This window comes from Perna viridis, chromosome 3 (genome assembly GCF_037379345.1).
Source record: "Perna viridis isolate PV_CMFRI_1.1 ecotype Kerala chromosome 3, ASM3737934v1, whole genome shotgun sequence".
NCBI classification, from domain to species: Eukaryota; Metazoa; Mollusca; class Bivalvia; order Mytilida; family Mytilidae; genus Perna; species Perna viridis.
In genome coordinates this window covers 12,252,392-12,275,472 of record NC_142447.1, presented here as the reverse complement: position 1 = coordinate 12,275,472, position 23,081 = coordinate 12,252,392, and the positions used below count along the sequence as shown (strand labels likewise).

At 32.5% G+C, this 23,081-nt stretch overlaps 1 protein-coding gene across 5 annotated transcripts in view; it reads left to right on the top strand.

Moving 5' to 3' along the window:
• Window positions 1–23,081, top strand: part of LOC148621035 (1-phosphatidylinositol 4,5-bisphosphate phosphodiesterase epsilon-1-like) — a 236,868-nt gene that overhangs the window by 149,605 nt on the left and 64,182 nt on the right. For 3 of the 5 annotated variants that reach the window (XM_088575034.1, XM_088575035.1, XM_088575036.1), the window contains 5 exons: window positions 7,809–7,926; window positions 12,280–12,470; window positions 16,431–17,129; window positions 18,967–19,213; window positions 21,109–21,263. In XM_088575034.1, the coding sequence (XP_088431160.1) occupies window positions 7,809–7,926; window positions 12,280–12,470; window positions 16,431–17,129; window positions 18,967–19,213; window positions 21,109–21,263 (1,410 nt within the window). Of the gene's footprint in view, window positions 1–4,268; window positions 4,349–4,868; window positions 5,005–7,808; window positions 7,927–12,279; window positions 12,471–16,430; window positions 17,130–18,966; window positions 19,214–21,108; window positions 21,264–23,081 lie in introns of those variants that run through there. The other 2 variants (XM_088575038.1, XM_088575037.1) reach the window with 2 other exon arrangements.

Below are 23,081 nucleotides of genomic sequence, written 5' to 3'. Positions count from 1 at the left end.
TACTCAAATATGTGTTTGAGCACTCTTGATACTTTGAGGCGGAACTGAAACTTATTAATTTGACTAAAATACATCAGAAACGAACTGAACAAACGGAACATATACAAAATGTAGTTTCTTTTTCATTCATCTCAAATTCCACAAAATAACATTTTTAACAGAAAAAAATTGTGATTTAAAGTTTTTAATTGTAAGCGACGGCTTGTTGTGTCAGTTCTGTAATGTATTTAATTGTGTAGTAAGCACAATTGACATGTTGGTCGACAGACATTAAAAAAGTCAATATACATGTATTAACTGTGGTACAAATATGACCCTAGTTTTTGAGAGCACACCAGGGCCTGTTGAGTGATAATTTAGTGCTCGAATATTCATTAATATTTCACATCAAAGTCAAAATACACTTAGATCAACCATCTGTCAGAAACCGAGTTAAATTGAGAAGAAATTCTATATTGTCTGTCTGTTGTCATATATTTCATATCAAACATTGGATCTGTTTTAGCAAGTCATCAAAGGCTATATGATATTATTGTCTCTCTTTTGTAATTTAAAGTTGTGTCCTTTGAATATATGATCAAGTTTTAAATTAAGTTTAACTACAGTCTTACTCTATTGATAAAACCATCTATCAATGATGTAAATATTTAAAGGAGTAATCAAGGGAACCAATCCATCGGAACTTCTCGGTCATTCCGCTACACTAAAAAATCACCTCAGATGCAGAAAGAAGAATTTCTTCTTGAAAAATTTGCCGGAATTGTAGTCATAAGCAAATCAAAGTAGTTCTATACACCAGGTGGCGCCAAATAAATTAGGTAGATATCACTAGAAATGAAGAACAACAATTCTTTCAAGAATTTTGGCGCAAAGCAATGTGCTAAGAAAAAAAGTAACAGTAAAAAAAATAACCAATTCAACTATAATTTTAGAATAGGATCGGTCATATATTCCGGACAGATTCATCTATTGCTTACGGGGTTTTTCTTTCGTATAACGAGAAAGGTTTAGGAGTTCCGATAGGGGAACCAACCAAAAGGAAGTAACCCATCGACAAAGACCAGACTTGAAAAACAGACACACGTGTGCACACAACAAAGAACATAAAATAACCAAAATTATACATACAAAGTAACAAAAGTAAACGAATAACTCGAAAACTTAAAAAAAAAAAACAATTGTTATATATCATGCCCGTCTGTCTGTTCAAACGTCTGTTCGTATTCAGCATGAACAACATATTTAGATACTCCCAGTTTAGTGGAGTACGCGATGCTCATTTATTTTTGTTTCTTTGTACGTGGTGCTCTGGTTATTTCATGTTCTTTGTTGTGTGTGTGTCTATTTAACCTCTCTAGGCCTTATACTTGGAATGTACTGTTAAGATTACCGCTCGGATCTTGACTTCCTTTTTGATTGCCCTCTCTTTGATTATCTAAAACGATCAGAACGATTTTACGTGCAAAACAACAAAAATATGACATGAATATATTTTTGTTGTTTCTCATTTCCAATAAAAATGGGGACAAATCTTAATGTAATTATTTTCCATCGGCCTTTCCGCAGCACTTCATTCAAAAATATGTAACTTGCATAATTCCAGGATATTGGGAATACAGAGAGTAGTATTAAATATATGTAATGTTATGCATTCTTCAAAGCAACGTGTAGGTTTTTTATTATTTTTTTTTTTTTTTTTTTTTTTGTTAATGATGGAAATTTTAGTATAATTATTAAAAAAAAACATAACGTCTGTTGTTGATCCATTATTCCAAACAATGATATTTTTTTTAAATGTTGCACAGAAACTATCGCCCTTAGGATATATGAGTCCTGTTTTAGATGTTGAAAGGAAAATAAATATTACCATTATAGATTAGAGGAAGTTCGTCTTCCAATGCTTATTGCGTTTGACAGCAAAGGAATTTCAAGCTTTCAGTTGGTATCAAAGGTCTGTTGTCCGTTATTCCTGGACAAGCCTTCTTTTATTGGGACTGTGTTGGACTATGACCTTTTAATAATTAAAAGTTTAATTTTGAAACGGTCTTCTTAGATTGTTTCCATCGTAGTGCTTAGTTCTATTTTAACCCTTACTCGAATAAGGAGGTAGAGCTAAGGTAAGAGACATAACTCTTGGAAATCAGTGATATGTTTGTATCATATTCAATTTCACCAAAGCCTTTCATGCTTTCATTTGAAACAGAATGAAATCAATCCAAGCTACATGAGATTGGTGTAAAAAGCAATATACAAACGTTCCGATGATTTGTTAAGTTGTGGCCCTTACCTTAGCTCGACCCCTTAGGCACAACGCACAAATCATTTATTGAGAAATTAACCGTGTAACTTAATAGGGGAAGGCAATGTACAGAAATAGTTGGTTTGAAACAAAAATGAACATGATTATTCAATAAATTTAGACTTTGAAATACCTTTTAGTCGGTAACTTTTGCGGGAAGCTAATTTTGGCGTAATTCAGCGGTCGTTCTACAAATGCCAAAATAAATTCAGTAAAATATTTACTCTGGGCTTCTTAATTAAGTGCACGAATTATCATCCGCCAAAATTAGAATAGTATTCGAAAACCTCAATTTTGCCTCAAAATGGAAAATATTTTCACCCGCCAATATAACCCGCCATGCGGTAAATTGATCGTTGATCAATTAATGATCACCACTTCATTTAGGCACTCGTAAATACTTATCTTGCTTTAATGCTTAATTTGCTGAATCGGTAAAAAGAGGCCTTTAGAAGAATTAGACCACCAAGCAGATCTTATAGAAGAAACTAATCTTATTTTAATGTCTAACAGAGTGAACCTTGTTAGACATATTACATACAAGTCGGTTAATATAATTTTGAAATTGACGTCAAACCTAGAAATTAACTAGAAACAATTACAAGGCCTCTTTGCCTTGTTTTAGCATCGCGTGCTCCGGGAACGTACTGACTAATGACTGTATTTGTAGTTCGAATCTAAATAATGAACAACAAATACGTCATATCTCCATTCTCTACCCTTTTTCGCGAAAACAATGGAAGTAAAATGTCCGATATTTAAAACAACTAAAATATATAGCCAAGAAAAATCCGAGACTAAATTTTGAAATGTGCAAGAAAGGCAATTGGCCCTGTCTAGACCAATAGAGTGGCTAAGATTTATTTTCGTGTTAAACTTGTGGAATATGGTCATAATGCCTCATATAAGACAAATTCTACTATACATGTTATCTCTTGGTGTATAAATGTTTTATCCGATGCTATGAGTTCTTACAATGTGTTAAGTACAAGTCCATATAAAATTCAGGCACTGTCTACGATAGAGGTGATTCATGTTGAAGAAAAACCCACCGAACAAACGATGCTGTTGCAGTCTACGTATATTTGCTAGCCCTTTCTTTTTTCAGATCTGTATGTTTGAGATAAAAATATATTCATCGTTCACCAAATCAAGAACGATAACTCTTACAAAGTGCTAACACAATTTATAACATTTTTTAAAAACTGCAACATCCGAATGACAAACGTGGACTGGTGGTCTGAATTAGAAATAAAGGTGAATTTACGAGGTTTTTGAAATGCACAATTCACCTTCTGTCTGATTTTTACAAAGACTGGTACTGAACATACGTGCGAGGATATACTGATATAAAGGCTATACGGGTCAGTCTTGTTTTTTTTTTTACTATAGTATCTATTTTACCACGGCGGCCATTTCCTTATGGACAGTTTCCCAGTAATTTAGTACTATTAGTGAAACTACTTAATTTAACCTGTAAGGTTGTAATGAGATTGTTCACATTTAATTGAAAATGTCATAATATTTTTTTTTATCTTATACCTGTAACCAGACATATCTTTTTCGTCTATACACGAATTTGATATCGTGTTGTCCTAAGCGTTTAAGCTAATTACACAGTCGTGACAAGTCAAGATTCAATATAAGAAATCTCAACTTCCAGTTACATTTTCAACATTATTCATCTATTCCTTGGGTATGCTACTTTTTCTATATATTAAAGGCATAATATTGTCTTGATTATAAACATTGAATTTTGTACCTATCACATAATTGTTCAACTAAAGAAAACAAATGGAATCTTGAATTTGTTTCGATATTTCCTGTTGTCCATTATCTTCAGAGGATACTTAAAAATATATTTATAATAGCTACTGTCTGTATAATCAATACTCTAATCATTGATTGATAATATGCAATCAAAAATTGTTATTATATGATATTTTACAATATAACTGTGATTAGTTAGTGATACTATGCATGGTAACAATTTGTTAATGATCTGGACTTGTTATCGCTAAAATGGAGAATTATTAATGTTTATTTAAGGTAGGCCAATATCGTATTAAAACGCAAAAGTTCAAGTGCATGTTTAGTACTCAAAGAGGAAATATTTCTGTAGTATTCTTGTTGCTAACGCCCAACTGTTGGCGTGAAATACATAATTCTTTTTTCATCCGTTAGACAAAGAAGTCTAATCAACAATACGTAAGATTGGGTGTTTGTTCTTTCTTCTTTTTATGTATGAGAAATAAAGATATGATAAAAGACTTATTGAATGTGTTCCATTATATATTCTCTGTAGATAGACTCTATTCATTTATAGTTCGAATGTTTTATCATATATATGTGTTTATTTTAATTTACATAAACAAGGAGAATGTGAATACTTCAAAATATAAACATACCGTCTTCCTGCTTCTCTTTGTAGCTGGTACGATGTTTGAAACAGAAATAAAAACAGAGAAAACAAAGCTAATATCTGTTTTGATTGATTACCTACAATCGAAAATGTCACTAATTGATATTGTATGAAATTGGCAAAAAACTTAAGTTAGAAAATCTATTCTTGTGATGCTGAACATGCTTACAACTTGTTACTTGTTGTGGGAGAACCTCAGCTTGGTTTTAGATACCGACTGATTTATTGTTTTGGGATCTATTTAATGAGGTTTCTGTGGTAGGGTATTATCAACAAGTTTCAGGTATGTTTGTTAAACTAAATATTTTTATCATTGAACTTAGCATCGTGCTTATTTCTTCATAGATAAGATGATGAACATGGTTAAATGGTACTACAAGAATAAGATCATCAATTTAAACTCAAATGGCCTAAAATTGTATTGTCACTTTCAAATAGTATCAGATTGACCAATAATAGTCTGGAACACCACCACCACCCCCCCCCCTCTTTTTTAAACCCCCTCTCTGGATCTGCAAATGAGATAAGCACTTTCTTCTCAACCTAAGCATGCTAGATTTCTTACATCACAGAAAGTTATATTTATTGTATAGCCAGATTTACATTCTGTTTTGAGTATGCACCTGGTCTATGCTCCCAGTTTTTAGTGGAATCCGAGTTGCTCATTTGCTTTTGTTACGTAGTATGTATTATTTTAGTTACTTTTATGTTCTTTGTTGTGTATGTCTGTTTTTTTTTTTAATGTCTGGTCTTTGTCCTTAGATTACATTCTTGTGATTACTGCTAGAACCTTGGTTCCCTTGATTACTGTTTTAAAAGTAAAATGACTGATCTTTGCCATTTATATTTTAAATCAACCGAATCAACTATGGATATTGTATATTGTACAGTATATCGATTATTTGTGTTTGCTTGTTTTTTGTGTTTTTTGTTTTTTGTTTTTTGGTTTTTTTGTGTGTGTGGGGTGGGGGAGAATGGCATGTCCAAGTCTATTTTAGATTCTTTCTTTTTACCGATTTTGACTTTTGGCTATTGACATGTTTGCTGTTGAGCAGCTACTGCTCAAAATGAGTTATGGAACTGAGTATCAGACGCCAACCAAGTTATATATAATTTATTCACGTTTATTAAATGCATGTGTCCTTAATGTTCTTGGTGTATTGAAATACAATATGGTTTCAGCTTACATTTTCAATATGTGAGCAATTATATGAAACTGCCATTATATGTAGTATTGATGAATTAATTTACCTTGTCTTTTTATGTCATATTTGAAAAAAAAATGTTTTAAATACCTGGATAACTAGAGATATTTTATTTAGACTTGACGACGTCACGTGAATTTAACGTGAAGGACACGTGAATGTGTGATGGCTGAGTTTGCTACTTTTTGTTGCAAATAATCTAGTAATGAAGCGCATAATTGAAATCAATAGTCTACAGACAGACGGACGCCAATTAACTTGAATACGATCTACTTATTAATAGTAGTGATTCCTTCAATGTTATCATTTTCTCAGTAGAAAATTGACTGTATTTACATGCATGTTTACGAATTGTGATTTTTGTCTTGAATAATTTGTGAAGTCATCAAAGTCCTCTCCTTATTGCAATGTATTGATAATTTTATTTATTATTATTTTGTTTGCCCGCTTACATACAACAGTTAGACGTACAATTGATTTAACTATACCAACTTAAACATTAGTAAAATACACGACTTCGTTTGGAAGGACCAAAAAGAATATATACACATTTAGTGAGGTCTTTAGATTGTAAACTTTATATTGATTTCTATCATTTTTAAAATATCATTGTTTGTTTCTTTTGTGCTCTTTGATTATTTGTTTGTTTGTTCTGATGATGTTGTTTTTATTTTTACTTCGGTATTCTTTTTTTCTGTTTTTGTTTTACTTCTTTTGTGTTTATAAGAGAAGGTATCATTCTATATGGTTATCATATGAGAGAAGGACCTGACGAGTATCTTTCTTCATTTCATTGTATTCGGTTATGAAAATCTATTACCTTACTATATACTGTTTTCACATTTTAGATTCACCATAACCTTTGGCTATAAATGTAAAATTCATTTTCAGGATAGAAAGTACTTTAAAAGAGGATAATAACAATTGAATTAATATTTCAATATTTATTCACGGTTTTAAACGAAGCTAGCTTGGTCAACAAAAATCGTTCGAATGTTTCATCATTAAAACTTTTTTTATCACATGGTGGACTTGATTTAATTGCAAAGGATATAAGAATGATTTTTCCGTCGTTTCCTCTTTCATTGTAAGCAAATGTTCCCCTTGTTTGGCGCTTAGTTTTCTTTTAAAAAGTCTTTAATTACATATTTCAGTATTAAATCAAAAGTGAACAAAACTGTATTATATATTTCATGTGTATGCTTTAAAAAAGATTACTGACATTTTGTACTTAAAATTGGAAAATCAAATGTGAAAAAAACTGTACATGTACACATGTTTGATTTGTATGATTTTTAACGATCAGGGTGATCATATCCATCCTGTTAAATTTGTGTTTAGTAACTTCTCGCGTTTTCATTGATGGCTTCCAAGAAAATGCCAATTCAAATACTTGTACCGCGAATTTTCCTTGTGTTGTTTATTTACAATTGCAAACGATGGCGACAATTTCGACGCCATAATACTAAGTAATGAACAATGATATACGAAATGGGTCACATTCTATATATACGTTGAACGATTCCCATATTTTTGTTGACTCTTTGAGCTAGAAACATTTATTCAGAAGAAGTAGGTCTTCTGAAAGTGCAGAACTGGTTTTCCATATCCTAAGGGAGATTGTAGATTTAATCCGAAGAAATAATCGTCTTAGAACTGTTACTTTGTTTCGATTGTAATTGATTATGTCAAATGGCCTAAAATGTTTTTCATCATTTATAGATCTAAATATGCCGATGGGCACATTTCTAAAGAACAAATCCAAGTTTGACATCGCCGTTTGATTTCTAATATCAAAACTAAATCATTTCCAAGTTTTCATCAAATATTAAACAAACTTACGGACATTATTTACAAAAATCGATCTTTTCCTCCCTTTCAGCAGACGACTACTGAGCCATCCATCAGTAATGACAAAACTTCAACCAGACGACCGAAGATGAGCCTGCGCCGTGGCGACAGATCAAGACACAGGAACAGCAATGTATCAGAGCATACAGGTAGGTGGATATTTGGCGGGAAAAATTGTTGCTTCGTTCGTTAAAGAAGTAAAATTTACAGGTAGATGCAGTCAGAATATTATGAGGCGCTGAATTGGTCAAAATTACGAAATTGTCATTATTTAAAAGCTCTTAATTATTTGCGGACTTCCACAAATCGATTTCAGGATCTCCTGAATAATTTCTGCACATCCACAATATGATTTCAGGACTTCCTGAATTATTTCTGTACCTCCATAAATAATTGTGTCTGTAAACGGTGTTGAACTAAATAGCCGTAACAACTATTTTGGCAATTCGGACAATTCGGGCAATACTAGAAATAACAGTAGCAACTAATTTTCAAGAGGTTCTACACGAAAATGTTTAGAATATTTGCCTAATTACATTTCTTAGTTTTTTTTCCTTCCCCGATTAGATCATCAATTCTTATCAGATAGGGTCAAAACTTGTGAAACTGTTAGGCTTTTCTGGCAATTATCATACTTCAAAAAATTTTTGTATTTAAACAAATTATATAAGAAACACCTACGAGATGCAGTTGTATGTGCACCTGCCATTTGCCTTTTATATAAATAAACAGTGCAGATAATTTTAATTTTGGGGGTTTTTTCTTTTGTCTTGTTTGATTTTTTTCCTTTTCTTTTCTCTCTTTTTTTTTTGGGGGGGGGGGGTGGGGGGTGGGGTAGTAGTTTAAGTTTTAGTAGGTTAAGTAGTTTTATTGATAATGGATATAAACTGCATGCTCTTGGAACCATATAACGGTTCGTCCACGCTTTATAGCAATTTATGATAGTTGACTTAAGAAATAAATCACAGAAACTCCATTTTATCATTGTTTTACTACGCGCTGGCCATTTATGTCGCATTGTTTTATCCCGAGTTTCTGTGATTTATTTCGATTCCAATAGGACTAGATTCTTCATAGTTTTAATAGACACAGCCTTGCATTGCACAAAATGTTGGTCACTTTTTTTACCATGGTTGTGGTCTAAAGAGCTTTGAAGCACATCATATTATAATGAGTATTTCTGTAGAGAATGGACTGTGTGAAATATGTGCAGCTACAGTCAAAATGATTTTCAGATTTTTAATCATGTTTCAAATTCTTTCTGTCAGTTAACGAAGCAAACTTTAAGAAATCATAAAATTCAATTATTTTGAAGTGATTATTCTTTGATAAAAGATATATTTTCTATGCAAGTAATTCACCATTAAATCTGTACAACAATTACATAAAAATTGTAAAGGAAGAAGATAATCCCGTTAACAATCACATAAATTTCCATGGAGACATGCAAGACATTTTTCTAGGTACTTCCTGGTAACTCCTTGCAAAACATGTAAAATAATAATTGTTAAGACAATATATCATTCCAAGCCCATTCATACAGACAACCAGAATATGAAATAGCGGAACTAGAGTCATATCCTTGGACAAAAATAGACAAATATGAACTATTTGGGGATTGATGGGATGTCATTGCTCTATGAAATTAGCTTCTGAATATTTTTCTACTATTTATACCGCTTCATTGGCACCGTATCATAAAATGGCTAAATCGGAATATAGCATCAAGACAGATGGCAAACGCGATATAGAAACAATCGTGACATGGAGACGGTGATGTCGCCTGATATTGTATATGCTGCATATTTGTATCGATTAAATGACATTTTGGTGAAACATTTGGGTTGACCGACGCACGTATGACGAATTCAGGGTGCTGCTTACGCTTAGCATTTGATTTACTGAAATGTAAACTCAGATTCAGTTTTAAACTTTTCATAATATACTAATCTAATGATATATTCCAAAGATGACCAGAAAATGAATATAAAGATTTTTTTTCTCATTTTCAGTAACTTTGTATGTTTATATGTTCGTTTTATTCTTGATTTTTTTCACACACGAGGACCACAAGCAGGTCAAAGCTGATAATGTTAATTCGAAAATTTAATTTCGTTTTCGCATAGAAATTCAAGCCTTTGTTATGTTAAGTATCACTTGTCTAGAGTTTTCTCGCGTGTCTTTGGTCTCAATCCAGATTACAGTATTCATTTCAATTACAACATTCGATGGAGAAATACAATTAAATGTTCAAAGTAATATGTTAGAACTGGAAAAAATGAACTGGTATTGAATTTGTCATCTTGCATAAAATATAGACACACGTTTCTTGTGCTAAGTAACTCTTCAATTCGCTGTTTGTCAGAGAATATCCTCAAACCGTCTCAATTGTACGTCAGACGCACTTAAACAAGGAAATGTATGCAAATCCACGAAGATCTTTTATTGCAAATGACTTAAGTAACATCCGTTACCATTTTGTGCTTAGGCCAAGAAAAAAATATGTCTGTTGAAGGTTACCCTACTTACCTTATTTTTTCTACCTACTTTAGCATATTTAATTGGTATTTTATAATTAGGAAGTGCCGCTAAACTATCTTTTTAAATCGCTAATATTGTTAGCGACTTCTTGAACTCGTAAGTTCAGTACTGTAAATTCGCACTTGATTTGCATAATTCTATATTACTACACCACCTTATGCTGCTGATCGGTGCCGTAAAACCATATAGCTTCATACGAGATCAAAATGTTCCTCTTAAATATCTACATATGTGTTCTATGTGTGTGTGTGTGTTCTTTTTCATGTTTTTTGGGTTTTTTTTTATTTTTTGTTTTTTGTTTTTTGTTTTTTTTTGTTTTTTTTTTTGCTTGTATGAGGACGAGAAGTTTACATTAAAAGATGAAACGATCGGTTAGCATTGAACTTAATGTAATATTAATCAGTATCCGATTTAGACACAGGTAATGTTTATGACCTATAAAGCCATTGCCAGTTGTTTAATGTGGATCATTATCTGGTTCCCTGGTCAATATCATAAGCGACCAAAAATCGCTATACATTTGATAGAAACTTGTAGAATGAAAGCATTACCCGCACTCTCGGTAACCAGTTGTTTTGATTGAGAAACATTCGGGTCATTACGGTTAACGCGGTTACGAAAAAATCATATTAAGTGTACCAAGATTCTAGCGGAAGTCACACGATTTTAGAGCATATCGCTTTCGTGCCATTTCAGATGTTGAAAGCAAGCCAAAATCAGTGGCATAGAATATTTGACAATTATCGACTTCGTAGACTTCAGTCTTTGATTTTTTTTGAGCACCAATAAATTCAAGAAATCCCCCATAAGTGTCTTAAAAATACCCCCCCCCCCAAAAAAAAAAAAAAAAAAAAAATTACCTACCTACCTACCTTTGTTTTCATCTAATGTAACCTTAAACATAATTATTTTATTTCTTGGCCTTGAGATGAGTCAACTCGAATTAACTTTAGTCAAAAATAGCTGACATTATATTTTTAACTTCATTTTTTCCTTTTTTGCACTATTTCTAATTGTATCAAATTACATGTTCAAATACAAAACTTCGATCACAAAAAGGCTTTTAAATTGAGATAAACATCCTTATTACTTCGAAAAGCTTCTAAATGTGTTTTAATACAAAGATTTGGATGATACCATTTTCATACATATAACACTTAAAAAATCACTGTCATCAAATTTTCATGTTATTTTTACTGTTCGTAGACGAAGCATTTTGCAAAAATTTGTATTTCATTTGAAACAAACGTTCTAATTGAATAATACGCGGGTTTTAAATCAAATAAATACTATAGATAGAAGCACATCGCTGAGATCTTTTACCGGTGTCGTAAAAGGGAAAAGATAATTGTCAGTATGGAGAGCAGTAACTCTCCATTACTTTCGATATTTTACGAAATTTTGAAAAAAGGTCCATTCTTGACTTGGCATAACGATGTGCCATTCTGTGAAAGCACTATAAAAAATTGAAAGAAACATGATATATGATGATTTGACAAGAGTTAACTTTATTTTTATAAAAATACTTATTTTCAAAAGGCATTATCTGCAAAATGTGAACAATTTACAACTGTCGACAGTTATTGTCAGTAAATTGAGATTTTAATTCGATAAAAACTTTTTGGTAGTAGTGGAATTGTGGTAAAAGTGTAGCTAAACAACGTTGTTATTTTAGGCATTGATAGTTCGTTTGGGTTGTACATGTACTATATGATAATTAATGTTTTGAAACTAGAATTTCATTTAACTAAATGCAAAAGTTGTTCGGGTTTTAGATATAACAGGTATTGTTATATGCAGATCTCGTGTATCCATCTTGTTTGTATTCCATATCTTATGATAAAATTCCTATGGCAGAATTTATCACACAAATCTGATGAAATTGACATTTTATTTGTTTTCTGAATATCATTTTAATCGGAAACTTTTATTGCACCTAACACGCGTTGTCTCCATTTCAGATAAAAGTACGCTTGACGAAGCAGCTCAGAGTCTATATGGATTAAAGAAAATAGCTGCCAACTACGATTGCATACCGTCGATATTGGATGGGTTGGCGAATTATATACGGATTGTTTTGACTCTAACAGATAATGTAGATTGCCCAGCTATTGATAAAGCTATTAACGAACTGATGAATCAAGTACTCCAGGTATTTGTTGCTTTAACACCGGGCTTGATTTATATATGAAATTGTATACGACCTTGTCAGACCAGTACGGGGTATGGTGGGTATACGAAGGCGAGAGCGCTTGGTAAATGGGAAAAAGTTGATACATTACCAAGGTTTTTTTTTGTTTTTTGGACAAGAACCAGGGGTGGATCTAGTATTTTGGATTGGGGTGGGGGGGCGCACAGTAAAAATGTTGCCGAGCGGACCGAGCCGAAATTTTTGTGGGTTAAATTTTTGAGTGGGTGCAATGTAGATATCTTTTGTGGTAAAATTTGCAAGAAATTAAAGTTTCAACCTAAAACCGCCTAAATCGACCCCTGACTTACCCATGCTTTGCAAATTTTAGTGGACACGCCCGCCACGCCCCCGCCTGAATCCGCCCCTAAGAAATGGTAATACTCGGTCATACAATATGACTTCGTTTAATTATTTCTTGTATCTCAGTTTCAAACTGGACTATGGTAACATTCGACTGGTTGCATAGGGTATGTAAGTCTCGTTCTAGGTTCATTTTCTTTACCGGAATTACCGATGTGGAAATAGATATTTGTTATTTTTTTTTGTCATTTTTTATCGGTATTTTTACACAAAAAGATGTTTTGCCTTTAACCCTGAACTCAACGCTCTCTAAATGACAAATCTCCATGATTTTGAATGGTATACTAGGACCAATTCTCGAGATATCACGGAGTCACACGAGACTTACATACCCTATTGGCACATGTACATGATGTTTTTCTGGTTTATTTTTCAGTAGTCGTATTTTTGTTATGGGAATTACTTTTCCTTTCAAAATTTATCATAAAAGTTTCATAAGAATACCATTAATTTCACTGGTGTAGCAAATAATACACGAATGTTCTGAAAATTGGGTTGGATGACAGGTTTTATGACGGAATTTTAAGCATTAATTTGGTTCAAAAGTCAGTTGACAACTAGAAAATATTGTTTGTACACTTACGATGCCTTTCAACCACAAAGCTTTGATTTTTTTTAAGTATAAAAGAACATTTTATACGCAATATTATCCTTGAATTACGTCCTTTTTGTTGCTGTTTGAATCCCGGTTCCCTTGATTTCACCGTTAAACGTATTACCATATTGAAAGACAGCAATCCTGTTAGAGCTTGCTCTATGATATTGGCTTTGCCCATCATTGAAGACCGTGTGGTAATCTGTAGAAGTTTAATAGTTCGTTGCTTGGTTTCTGGTTGATAACTGTCTCATTGGCAAGCATACCACATCTCCAAATGGTATTTGTAAAAGAAACAAAACAGAAATGTTAATACTTTGACGAAACTTTCTCTTTTCTTTGGTAGGAATAAATTAAGTTTTCCGTCATCAGTTGGCTTCTTTCTACAATTTCCAGAACACTGCATCTTCCCTTTCATGCATCTTCCGTCTTAAGTTTGTATAGACGTCTGGCACGGACCATTGTTCAAATCTTGAAATTCTATCCACTTGTGATTTTTATGAAGCTACTTATCTTCAAAGAAAAGTATCAAAGAATGGTTTCTAAGAAAACAAGCCGAGAAGAGAAAAGACACAATGGAAATAATCTAAAACGATAGAATGCCTCGACAAAGGAAATGCAATTTATCAGTCTAACTTCAAATATTGCTGATGGTAAAAAATCACCAAGTGTGAGTAAGAGTGATGTCTCGTTCAAAGAAATGTCAATGCAATTTTGCACAGAAGAGTCACGTAGAAAATTGAATAGAATATTTACATAATTCAATCTTGCCATGTTTGTAGAAGCTCATATAAAGTAATGTACTAAACAACCTAAAGTTCTATTATTGAATGGTATTAACATACATGGTATATTCATGAAGAAGACTTCTTGTCCTTCAGTGGTCTCAGAATAAGTCAGCTTTGCTACTCCTATTTATTGTTATTTCTTTAATACCGTACTCCATGCAATTACCCTTTAAGTAAATCTAAGTTTAGATGTTTGCATGCATTTTCGATGGACGCTTGCTATAATTCCTTGTCGAATGAATCGCGATCTATTCCGAGTAAGAATTCATTAGAGCGCGTAGGTACTATTCCATGTGGACAGAATAGGCATGCTTCCTTTATGCTCGAACATTTGGTTGATTATGTAGAAAATCACCGGACAGCACTTCAGCGGACAGCCTCTTAAGCCAGTCTGCCCTATTTTTCGAAATTTCTTGGTCCTCCACTTCCACAGATAGTTAAAAACCGAAACAACAAATTAAAATGTTAGCGTACGGTAGTACATGTACTATAGATCTGTAATCAGATTTAATTACATGTTACAGACGACCAAATCATTGAAGTACAATTAACTGAATAATGATCTATTTTTTTAACATTTAACAATTATTCTTTAATAAATTTATTTGAGATAAATACTGTAATCTGATTGGTTAAGATAATTTTGTTATATCTCAATGGATAAAAAATATTGACACGCCCTTATTCAAGTAAAGTCAGAGCTACTTTTCTCATGTTTACAGATAAAAATATATTTTAAAATTAATTTATAAGAATTGGCTATGATAAAAATTTTGTCTATTGAAAAATAACATAAATTTTCCATGTGCATATTGTTCATCGCGCGAAGTGCAATAAACAAAATATGCACATGGAAAATTTGTTATTTTTCAACCGATTTTGGAAATGAATACTCTAGCCCACACCTTCTTCGAAATTAAACAGATATTCCAGATACTTTATACAGTGAAATGGAAATGAATAATCTCGCCTTTTCAATGTGATTGAAAATAAATTTTCTGACCTGCAAAATTTCAACATTAAATATTTTGACCCCACAAAATTTGTCAGGCCCCTTTCAGAATCAAATGCCATCCTTTTCCATGGATTCAGGAAATTAGAGTAGGGCAGACCCGGCGTACTCCCCCTAAAAGTACACCTGTTAATCTTTGGATCTGTTCATTTGGTAGAGTCTGCCCTTTGACACTGTCTCAGAGGGGAGATTTTTGCATTAAAGCAAATTTTTTTATGTCAAAATTCAAATAATAAATAATAAATATTTTTTCACAGAAAATACAGTAATTTCAGTTGAAAACCTCTCTCAAATCCTTCATTTCTATGTGGAAGATTTTAAAGTTTTCATTGATTTTGTAGAAGTCTCCCCCTAATGTAGGAGTTAGGTTAACCTGCATTCTCAAATGTCTGAATTTTTTTTGTGTGTGAAATACTGATTTTACACAAATTCTTACCACCCAAATTTTCTTGTCTCGCTTTGCACTGACTTTTATTCTATTCACACCCTCTAAATCCTGGATCTACTCCTAGAGAATGGTGATATTCAATGTCTTTTTTGTTTGTGACTTCCAAAAAATAAGTGAATTTGCCCAGACAATTACATTTTCATAGTTTTTTTTTCGGCAAATAGTACGTAAGAAAACATCTTTCTGATCTTTGTATAAGGGTTGCAATCACTGAAACTAGATTTCCTTTTAAAAAAATTACAGCATACATTCGAAATATACATGTATGCTCAGTATCTTTTAAATTAACATTAATTTATCGTAACCTGACTGTATAAGTATTATTTATTACAAGAATACAAACAGAAAATATGAGAATTTTAATTGTAAGTTTTGTAACCGTTGTGTAAAAAAAATAACTGCAATATGATATTCTCATCAGCTCTTTTCAATTTGAGATTAGATTTTTTCTGACATAGTCGGTATAGTTTGGCTTTTCACTATTTGACCTCAAAGATGTTCTCCCATGGAAACACAAGTCACCTGATCGCAATTCTGTTTCTTGATTGGCCTAATACTGATAAGTTAGTGGTGTTTGAAAAAACTATTGAAAATTGAAATTGTGTGCCCCGTGTTATTTCCTGAATGAAATGTGGAAGATTATAAGTTAAAAAGAACAAATTCTACTGCATCTGCTGTTGTTTTTTAAAAATAGTACTTGTTTTTTTCTCTCTTTTAGACCTGCTATGACCAGTTACAGAAAGCAGATACACTTGAAGGGAAATACGTTGTTTTCATACAGCTTTCTAAACTACTCCAGACATCGCTGGAAATTCTTAAAGGGGGACAATCTTTACATTTTACGGCGCTCAGCATCATCAATCGTATCATGGATATTTGTATTGTAAATAAGAACTATGAAATTTCTGCCATGTATTCTCCCACGGTTGATTATATTCATGTATCCGGTCTTGATGTCCAGAAGAGTCCGAAACATTCATCGAGTCAAAGTGGTGTAAATAACACAGAGGACCCTAGCTGTCATTCTAATAGTGCTTTTAATAGGATTTCATCTGCTCATTGTAAAAAGTCAAATTCGAGTTCAAATGAGAACAGTCAAGAGAAATCTGATGATGGAAGTGAAAATAAAAAATCGTCAACTGTTGAACGTTTACCACTTCATATACTCTCTCAAACAGACCCTAGTCAGATTCTTAGTGTTCTACATAACAATATCACAATGCATAAGAGAATTATTGGAACACGTCAGAAATGTACACCTAGTACTAGAGCACGCCATTGTACACATCATTGTCTTCAAATTCTTAGTGCCAGAATTTTAGCCATTATGAGCCATAGTCACCAAGTTCAGCAGCGGATAGTTGCTGATGGTCATTTGAAAACTTTGGTTGAAGCTTTGGACCCAAATCATGATCCTGTAAGTATATTTGTACATACAAATATATATAGCACCTGTGTAATACTTAGTTTAACCTGTTTAAAATAACTGAATAAACAAAACCTGTCAACACTGATGATGGTCTTATTTTAATTAGATGATTTCCCTTCCTATGATATTTACACAGGCACATGTTCCTAACATGAGAATCATATGGTTGGCATCATATTATTATCATATGAATTGAGCACCATATGATAACCATACATGTATGTTTCAGTTTACATATGATTATTGCAGGATTTTTACTATGTTTTTCACAAACATATGATTATCATATGTTTTCAGCCAAAATTAACATATGACAATCCATTATGATAATCATATGGACTATCATATGTTGAAAATCATATGATTATCATATGATTGCCATATGATTATCATATGAATTGAGCACTATATGATTATCATATGGGGCTATCTAAGAAAAATATGAAACCATCAGATAAGCATCAAACAAAGATATCCTCTAATGTTTTTCAGGTTGGATCATCTTAAATCAACTGAATTATAAGATATTCTTGAGGTTTGCTTAGCCTTAAATTAACTGTTCATGACAAAATAATGGAAATAAATGTACATACAGATCAGTGCCATAGATAACCTCCAAAATAAGGCTATTTCCCCAAAAGTTCCCCAAATTGTCCAAAAAATAGCTGAAAAATCATCCAAAATAAGACATATTATTTCCTAATTGATAGTTTTAGTGCTGAATATATGATCTGTCTGCTTGAAATTATATTAAGCAATTATTTAAGACTTGTGTTTTTCTTGTTATCCTCTGCAAGAGTAATCAAGGGAACCAAGGTTATAGCGGTAATCAAAAGAATGTAATCCAGGGACAAAGACCAGACATGGATTACAGTCATACACAACAAAGAGAATAAAGTAACTAAAATCATACATACAAAGTAACAAAAGTAAATGAGCAACTCGGACTCCACTAAAAACTGGGAGCATGGACCAGGTGCACCGGTAGGGTAAGCGTCCTCTGCTTTTCTAGATGGTTAATAATTTTAACTACAAAATCAAGGTTTTGTACCGTTTTTCTAAATTACACAAATTTAAAAAAAATTGTGCATATTTTCCCAGTAAAGAGAGGAAGGGGTAGTTTTGAAATAAGCCGACAATATCACTGCTGATCTATTTATTGTGAAATATTAATTTAAATTACATTTTCCTCATCTAATTATACTGTAGGGCTTGACATTTTACATACACGTAGAGTCAAACTCATCTTCTTCCAAGGGAGATCAAAATAGGGGTCACATATATGGTCTTTACATAGCTTAATTTTACATAGAAAGGACTATTAAAGGATATTTATTCATAGTCTTTAGGACAGGTGGTAGTTGTTGAGATAGATTTGATTGTGTTGGATTGTATTTCTATTATTACATTATTGTTGGATATTTAAGGCTGGTGAAACCATTAAATTTGTTTACTATAAACCACTGAGTCAAATTTTGGAAGCAGTATATTGCATGCAGTCCATAGTAGTAACCACCTTTCTCGTTGAAATTAAGGAGGTAGACCTATGGTAAAGGATATAACTCTTGAAATCAGTAATATGTTTGTATCATATTCAATTTCACCAAAGCCTCTCAAGCTTTCATTTGAAGCAGAATAAAATCAATTTAAGTTAATTAGATGCTTATACAATTTTGATGTGAAATGCTCAATGCAAACGTTCTAATGATTTTTAAGAGTTATGTCCCTACCCTAAGTCTACCTCCTTAAGTGATGACTCCAAATAGCAATTTTGAAACTGCAAAATTTCTTCTCCTTTCATTGATAAATTTGTTTCCATTTTCAGCACCTGTTGTGCCTTCTCCTGCAGTCTCTTGCCTCCATAGCACTGAACCCACACAACCATCAAGCACTCAACGAGGTTGACATATCGGACATGCTCATGCAGTTACTGCTGCCTTCCGATGAATGGTATTACACCAACCACAGTACCAAGTATGCTAAGTATGTGAAGTACCATGCCGCTCGGATCCTGGTCTACATGGGGCTGCTACATAAACTTGGTGGCAGAGTTGACTTGTTTGACAGAAAACGTAAGTTATAAACTGTCATTACTGGTATATTGTATTGGTTATTTTTTTGGATAGAGGAGCAGCTTTTTGATGTTAATGGAAGGTAGAGATGATTTGTAAGTTAGGTTGAAAATTACAATGAGAAGAAAAAGTATTATCTTTTTAAGAGCCAGCATAAATAATAAAAAATATGAACCTAGCTTACTTACGTGTAATATTAATATAAAAATAGCAACGTTTCAAATAAATTATTCAGCCTTCAGCCTTTTACACAAAGCAATATTTTCAGAGCAGTAAGTTTTTCCCTTCCGTAACTGAAAGGAAGTGATCAGCTTGATAACTGATGCATGCCATCAGATTATGGTGTATATATTGCATGCAATCTTATTGCCCTTTAGCTTTAGTTGCCATGTTGCATATGGAATGACAATTCATTTTGCACTGACAAGGAAACAGAGTATAAAAAATAAGAGTAAAAAGAATCAACTGTTGTATAATAGTACATTCTCATACACTTAAAATGTCGTTAAATCAGCCAGACACAATCTATTAATCTACAGATATTAACATGTGATAACCATAAAAGTACAAAAGCTCTATTTGATCCTGGCTTAAAGTGCTGATGCTTCATTGTTAACTGTTTTCCCTATTCTTTTTAAATTGTGTTGCATTGGAAAGTTGAAGTATTAAGAAAGAGATTAAATTCTTCACTTTATGTCAGTTAAGATTTAAAGATTGAAAATGACATAGAACACACTTAAATTGAGATTTGTAAAGCAGTACTTTCACTCCCGCAGAAAAAAGAATCATCAGAATTTTAATTTTACATACCATTCTGTGTTAGAATCTGGCAATGGGTGGCACATAATTTTTCTAAATTTGGTCTTTTTTTTCTTAAAAAATAATCAATTTGTATAGAAAATAACCAAAAAGCTTTTTAAATTTATCTGGAAGCATCTGTGAAGTAGATATTCTTTGACTACTTGTATAGGGGAAAAATGCAAAATTAATTCAGCATCATTTTTCCATGGAGCATTTAAATTTTACCTTTCAATATCTTAAAAAAAACAAACTTCACAAACACTTCGATTAATATTTATGGAAAAAATAATTGCTGGGTAATGTTATAAACTCTCTGGGATTTTTTCTCTTTATGTGCCACACCTTATGCTCATTTTGCCTGATTCTTAGGCAGAGAGGTACTTAAGTCAGTACAGACATTTGGATAACCTTTTTAGCATAATTAAATTAATTTTCCAATTGCCACAGTCACTTGTTATTTCATTCAAGAAATTTGTGTACTTTATATTATGGGACATTCCAACATGGAGCTTAGCAAATTAATCTGTCTAGGTTTTGTTGTTTTTTTGTTTTTTGTTTTTGTTTTTGTTTTTGCCCCATGCAGGACCGGGTGTCTAAAGAATAGGTGCTTAGCTTATTGTAGAAGGCAACTGAATAGTGGTTAGAACTCTGTCCAGGGACTAGGGAGCTCTACCTACAGAGCAACTGGGTTTTGTGCCCCAGGTACCCCAGGGAATTGGAATTGGAATTGGATACCCCTGGAATGCTACATGCTGGGTTTGTCAGGCCATAATGTGGGAAACCTGACTGCAAACCATAGTGGTGCATAGTGGGAAAGATGCCATGTTCCTCACATGTTAAAAAAAAGTGACTTATCACATTTTCCTTCTCTTTTTTGCATGATCCTTAGATAAGCTTGTACTTAATTCAATACAAATTCTTTGAGTTTTTAATCAGTTATTTACTCTCAAGGCTGTTATCTGAAGGACATTACAGTTAACTCTCATTATGGTTTGATCAAACATAATCTCGATTGTAATGCTATATTTTAGTGTGACTGTTTTATGGGCATAATTCCATGTTTATTGCTAATTCCAGTCATATTTTTATTTCAGCATTTGAAGAGAATGAAATGTCAAGCCACCTTCCAGTTCACTCTCCTGAGGACAGTTACATTGAGTTAATGGCCATGGGTCATGCTAGAATGTGGAACAAACAGAACCATCTACAAGCAGCTTCTTTAGAAGGGCTGGTAGCGGAACTCATACAGGTACTTGGTTTCATAAAGAGAAAGTTTCCCAATAATCCTTTTTCATATTCCCAACTTTGGCTTCGTTTTTTACGATTTTAAATAAAGGGGAGTAACTTTCTACAAATTTGTCATCCGACACACTGGTTTACTGTCCAATTGGAGCAATGGACAGCAGTAGATTTCAGATTCAAATATTCAATTTATTAGAGCCCTGGTAAGTACTTGGATACATTTTGTACTTTTAAATAACTTATTTCAAATCATTCAGGTACTTACCAAAGTGGAAATAGTTTAAGTTTACAAGAAAATTGTGTACCTTTTCCTTTCCCAAAAAAGACCACCAACCAGGTTGTTGGGTGTTGGTGGATTACGTCCCTTTGAAAAAGTTGCTTAAATGGCTTGCATTTCATAAATATGAAAAACGACTATTAGTCTATCCAATGGTTGAAAAAATATCCTATTTGAGCTAAAATATTTTCCTATTGGTCGTCAATGTGCCAAGTGCACAGTTTAGTTCCAAATTAGACTGATTAACTAGCTGTCTTAGTACTTTTTTTTAGTTACACATGTAATTATTATAATTTTAGTGGTACATGTATTAGTTTTGTACATTAACTAAATGATGTGAAATATATTTATTAATATTTCAGGTGATATGATAAATAATTTATTTCTATTATAATTTCTGCATAATTTATAGGACAAGGGCCAAAGGTCAAAGGGTCAATTGCATTGCCCTTATTTTAGAATACTAGTTATAAATACATATTGAATGTACTAAATTAAGTACATGGAAAACTAATTCATAACAAGTGTCACAATTTATCCCAATAAAGAGTCTGAAAATTTTGCCATGAACCCTTATAAAGATGTAAACAAAATAAATCATGATTTCTTCTGGGGCGACATTACAGTTCAGTGGAACAGACAGTGTCAGTCAAAATAAATCGACAATAATACTAGACATCACACACTCATTGTGTCATAATTCACAGATAACAGTTGAAATATTGTTACATAGCTGTCACATTATTTGTTTTGATGGTAGATACACAAATACATGTATCTATTAAGTTGTCAAGGTCTTAATGCACATTCTCACTTATTGATATAATCATTTCTTCACAAATGTTAATTTAGAAATCAACAATCATGATAAATAAGCTAACCATAGAACTATTTTGGTATACTGTAAACCATGAAATTTTCGTGGCAGTTTTATTTTTACTATTTTTGCAGTAATACCTAGACTGGTAATTGAACAAATTTAAATTACATGAATATCTCATTCAAAAAACATTTTAATACAATTCAAAGAATGATCCCAAATTTGAAAATGTGAAAGTACTGTAAAGTTCACGGTTGCCAATTTTTCCCCCATAGTGTCAAGTGAACATGTTTGCGGTTATCAGTTTTCGCAGTTCGAAAAAATGATAAGCATTTTATAGTATTAAAAATCAATTTCACAGGTACATTTTTACGCACTTTTCTGTCCACCATGACAATAGTTAAAATTGATACACTGCAAAAATTAATACTTTCATAGTAGATTGATAGAAGAAAACACAGAATGCAGAAATGAAAGATTGCTCGAAAATTAAATGGTTTACCTCTTTTTTTCTTTCTTTATTTTGTTTGTCCTTCTTTAAAAAGAACTATTCCATCCTTTGACTTAAATCTGGCTCATAATCCATGGAATAGCACTATAGTACATAAAAACAGTAGAATATCAATAACTCTTCAATATTAACCTTTGTAAAGAAAGGAAGCAGTCACTTTGACACATTATTTGGAATACCTCCAAGACTTCTGAAGGTACCTGATAAAAAGTTGACA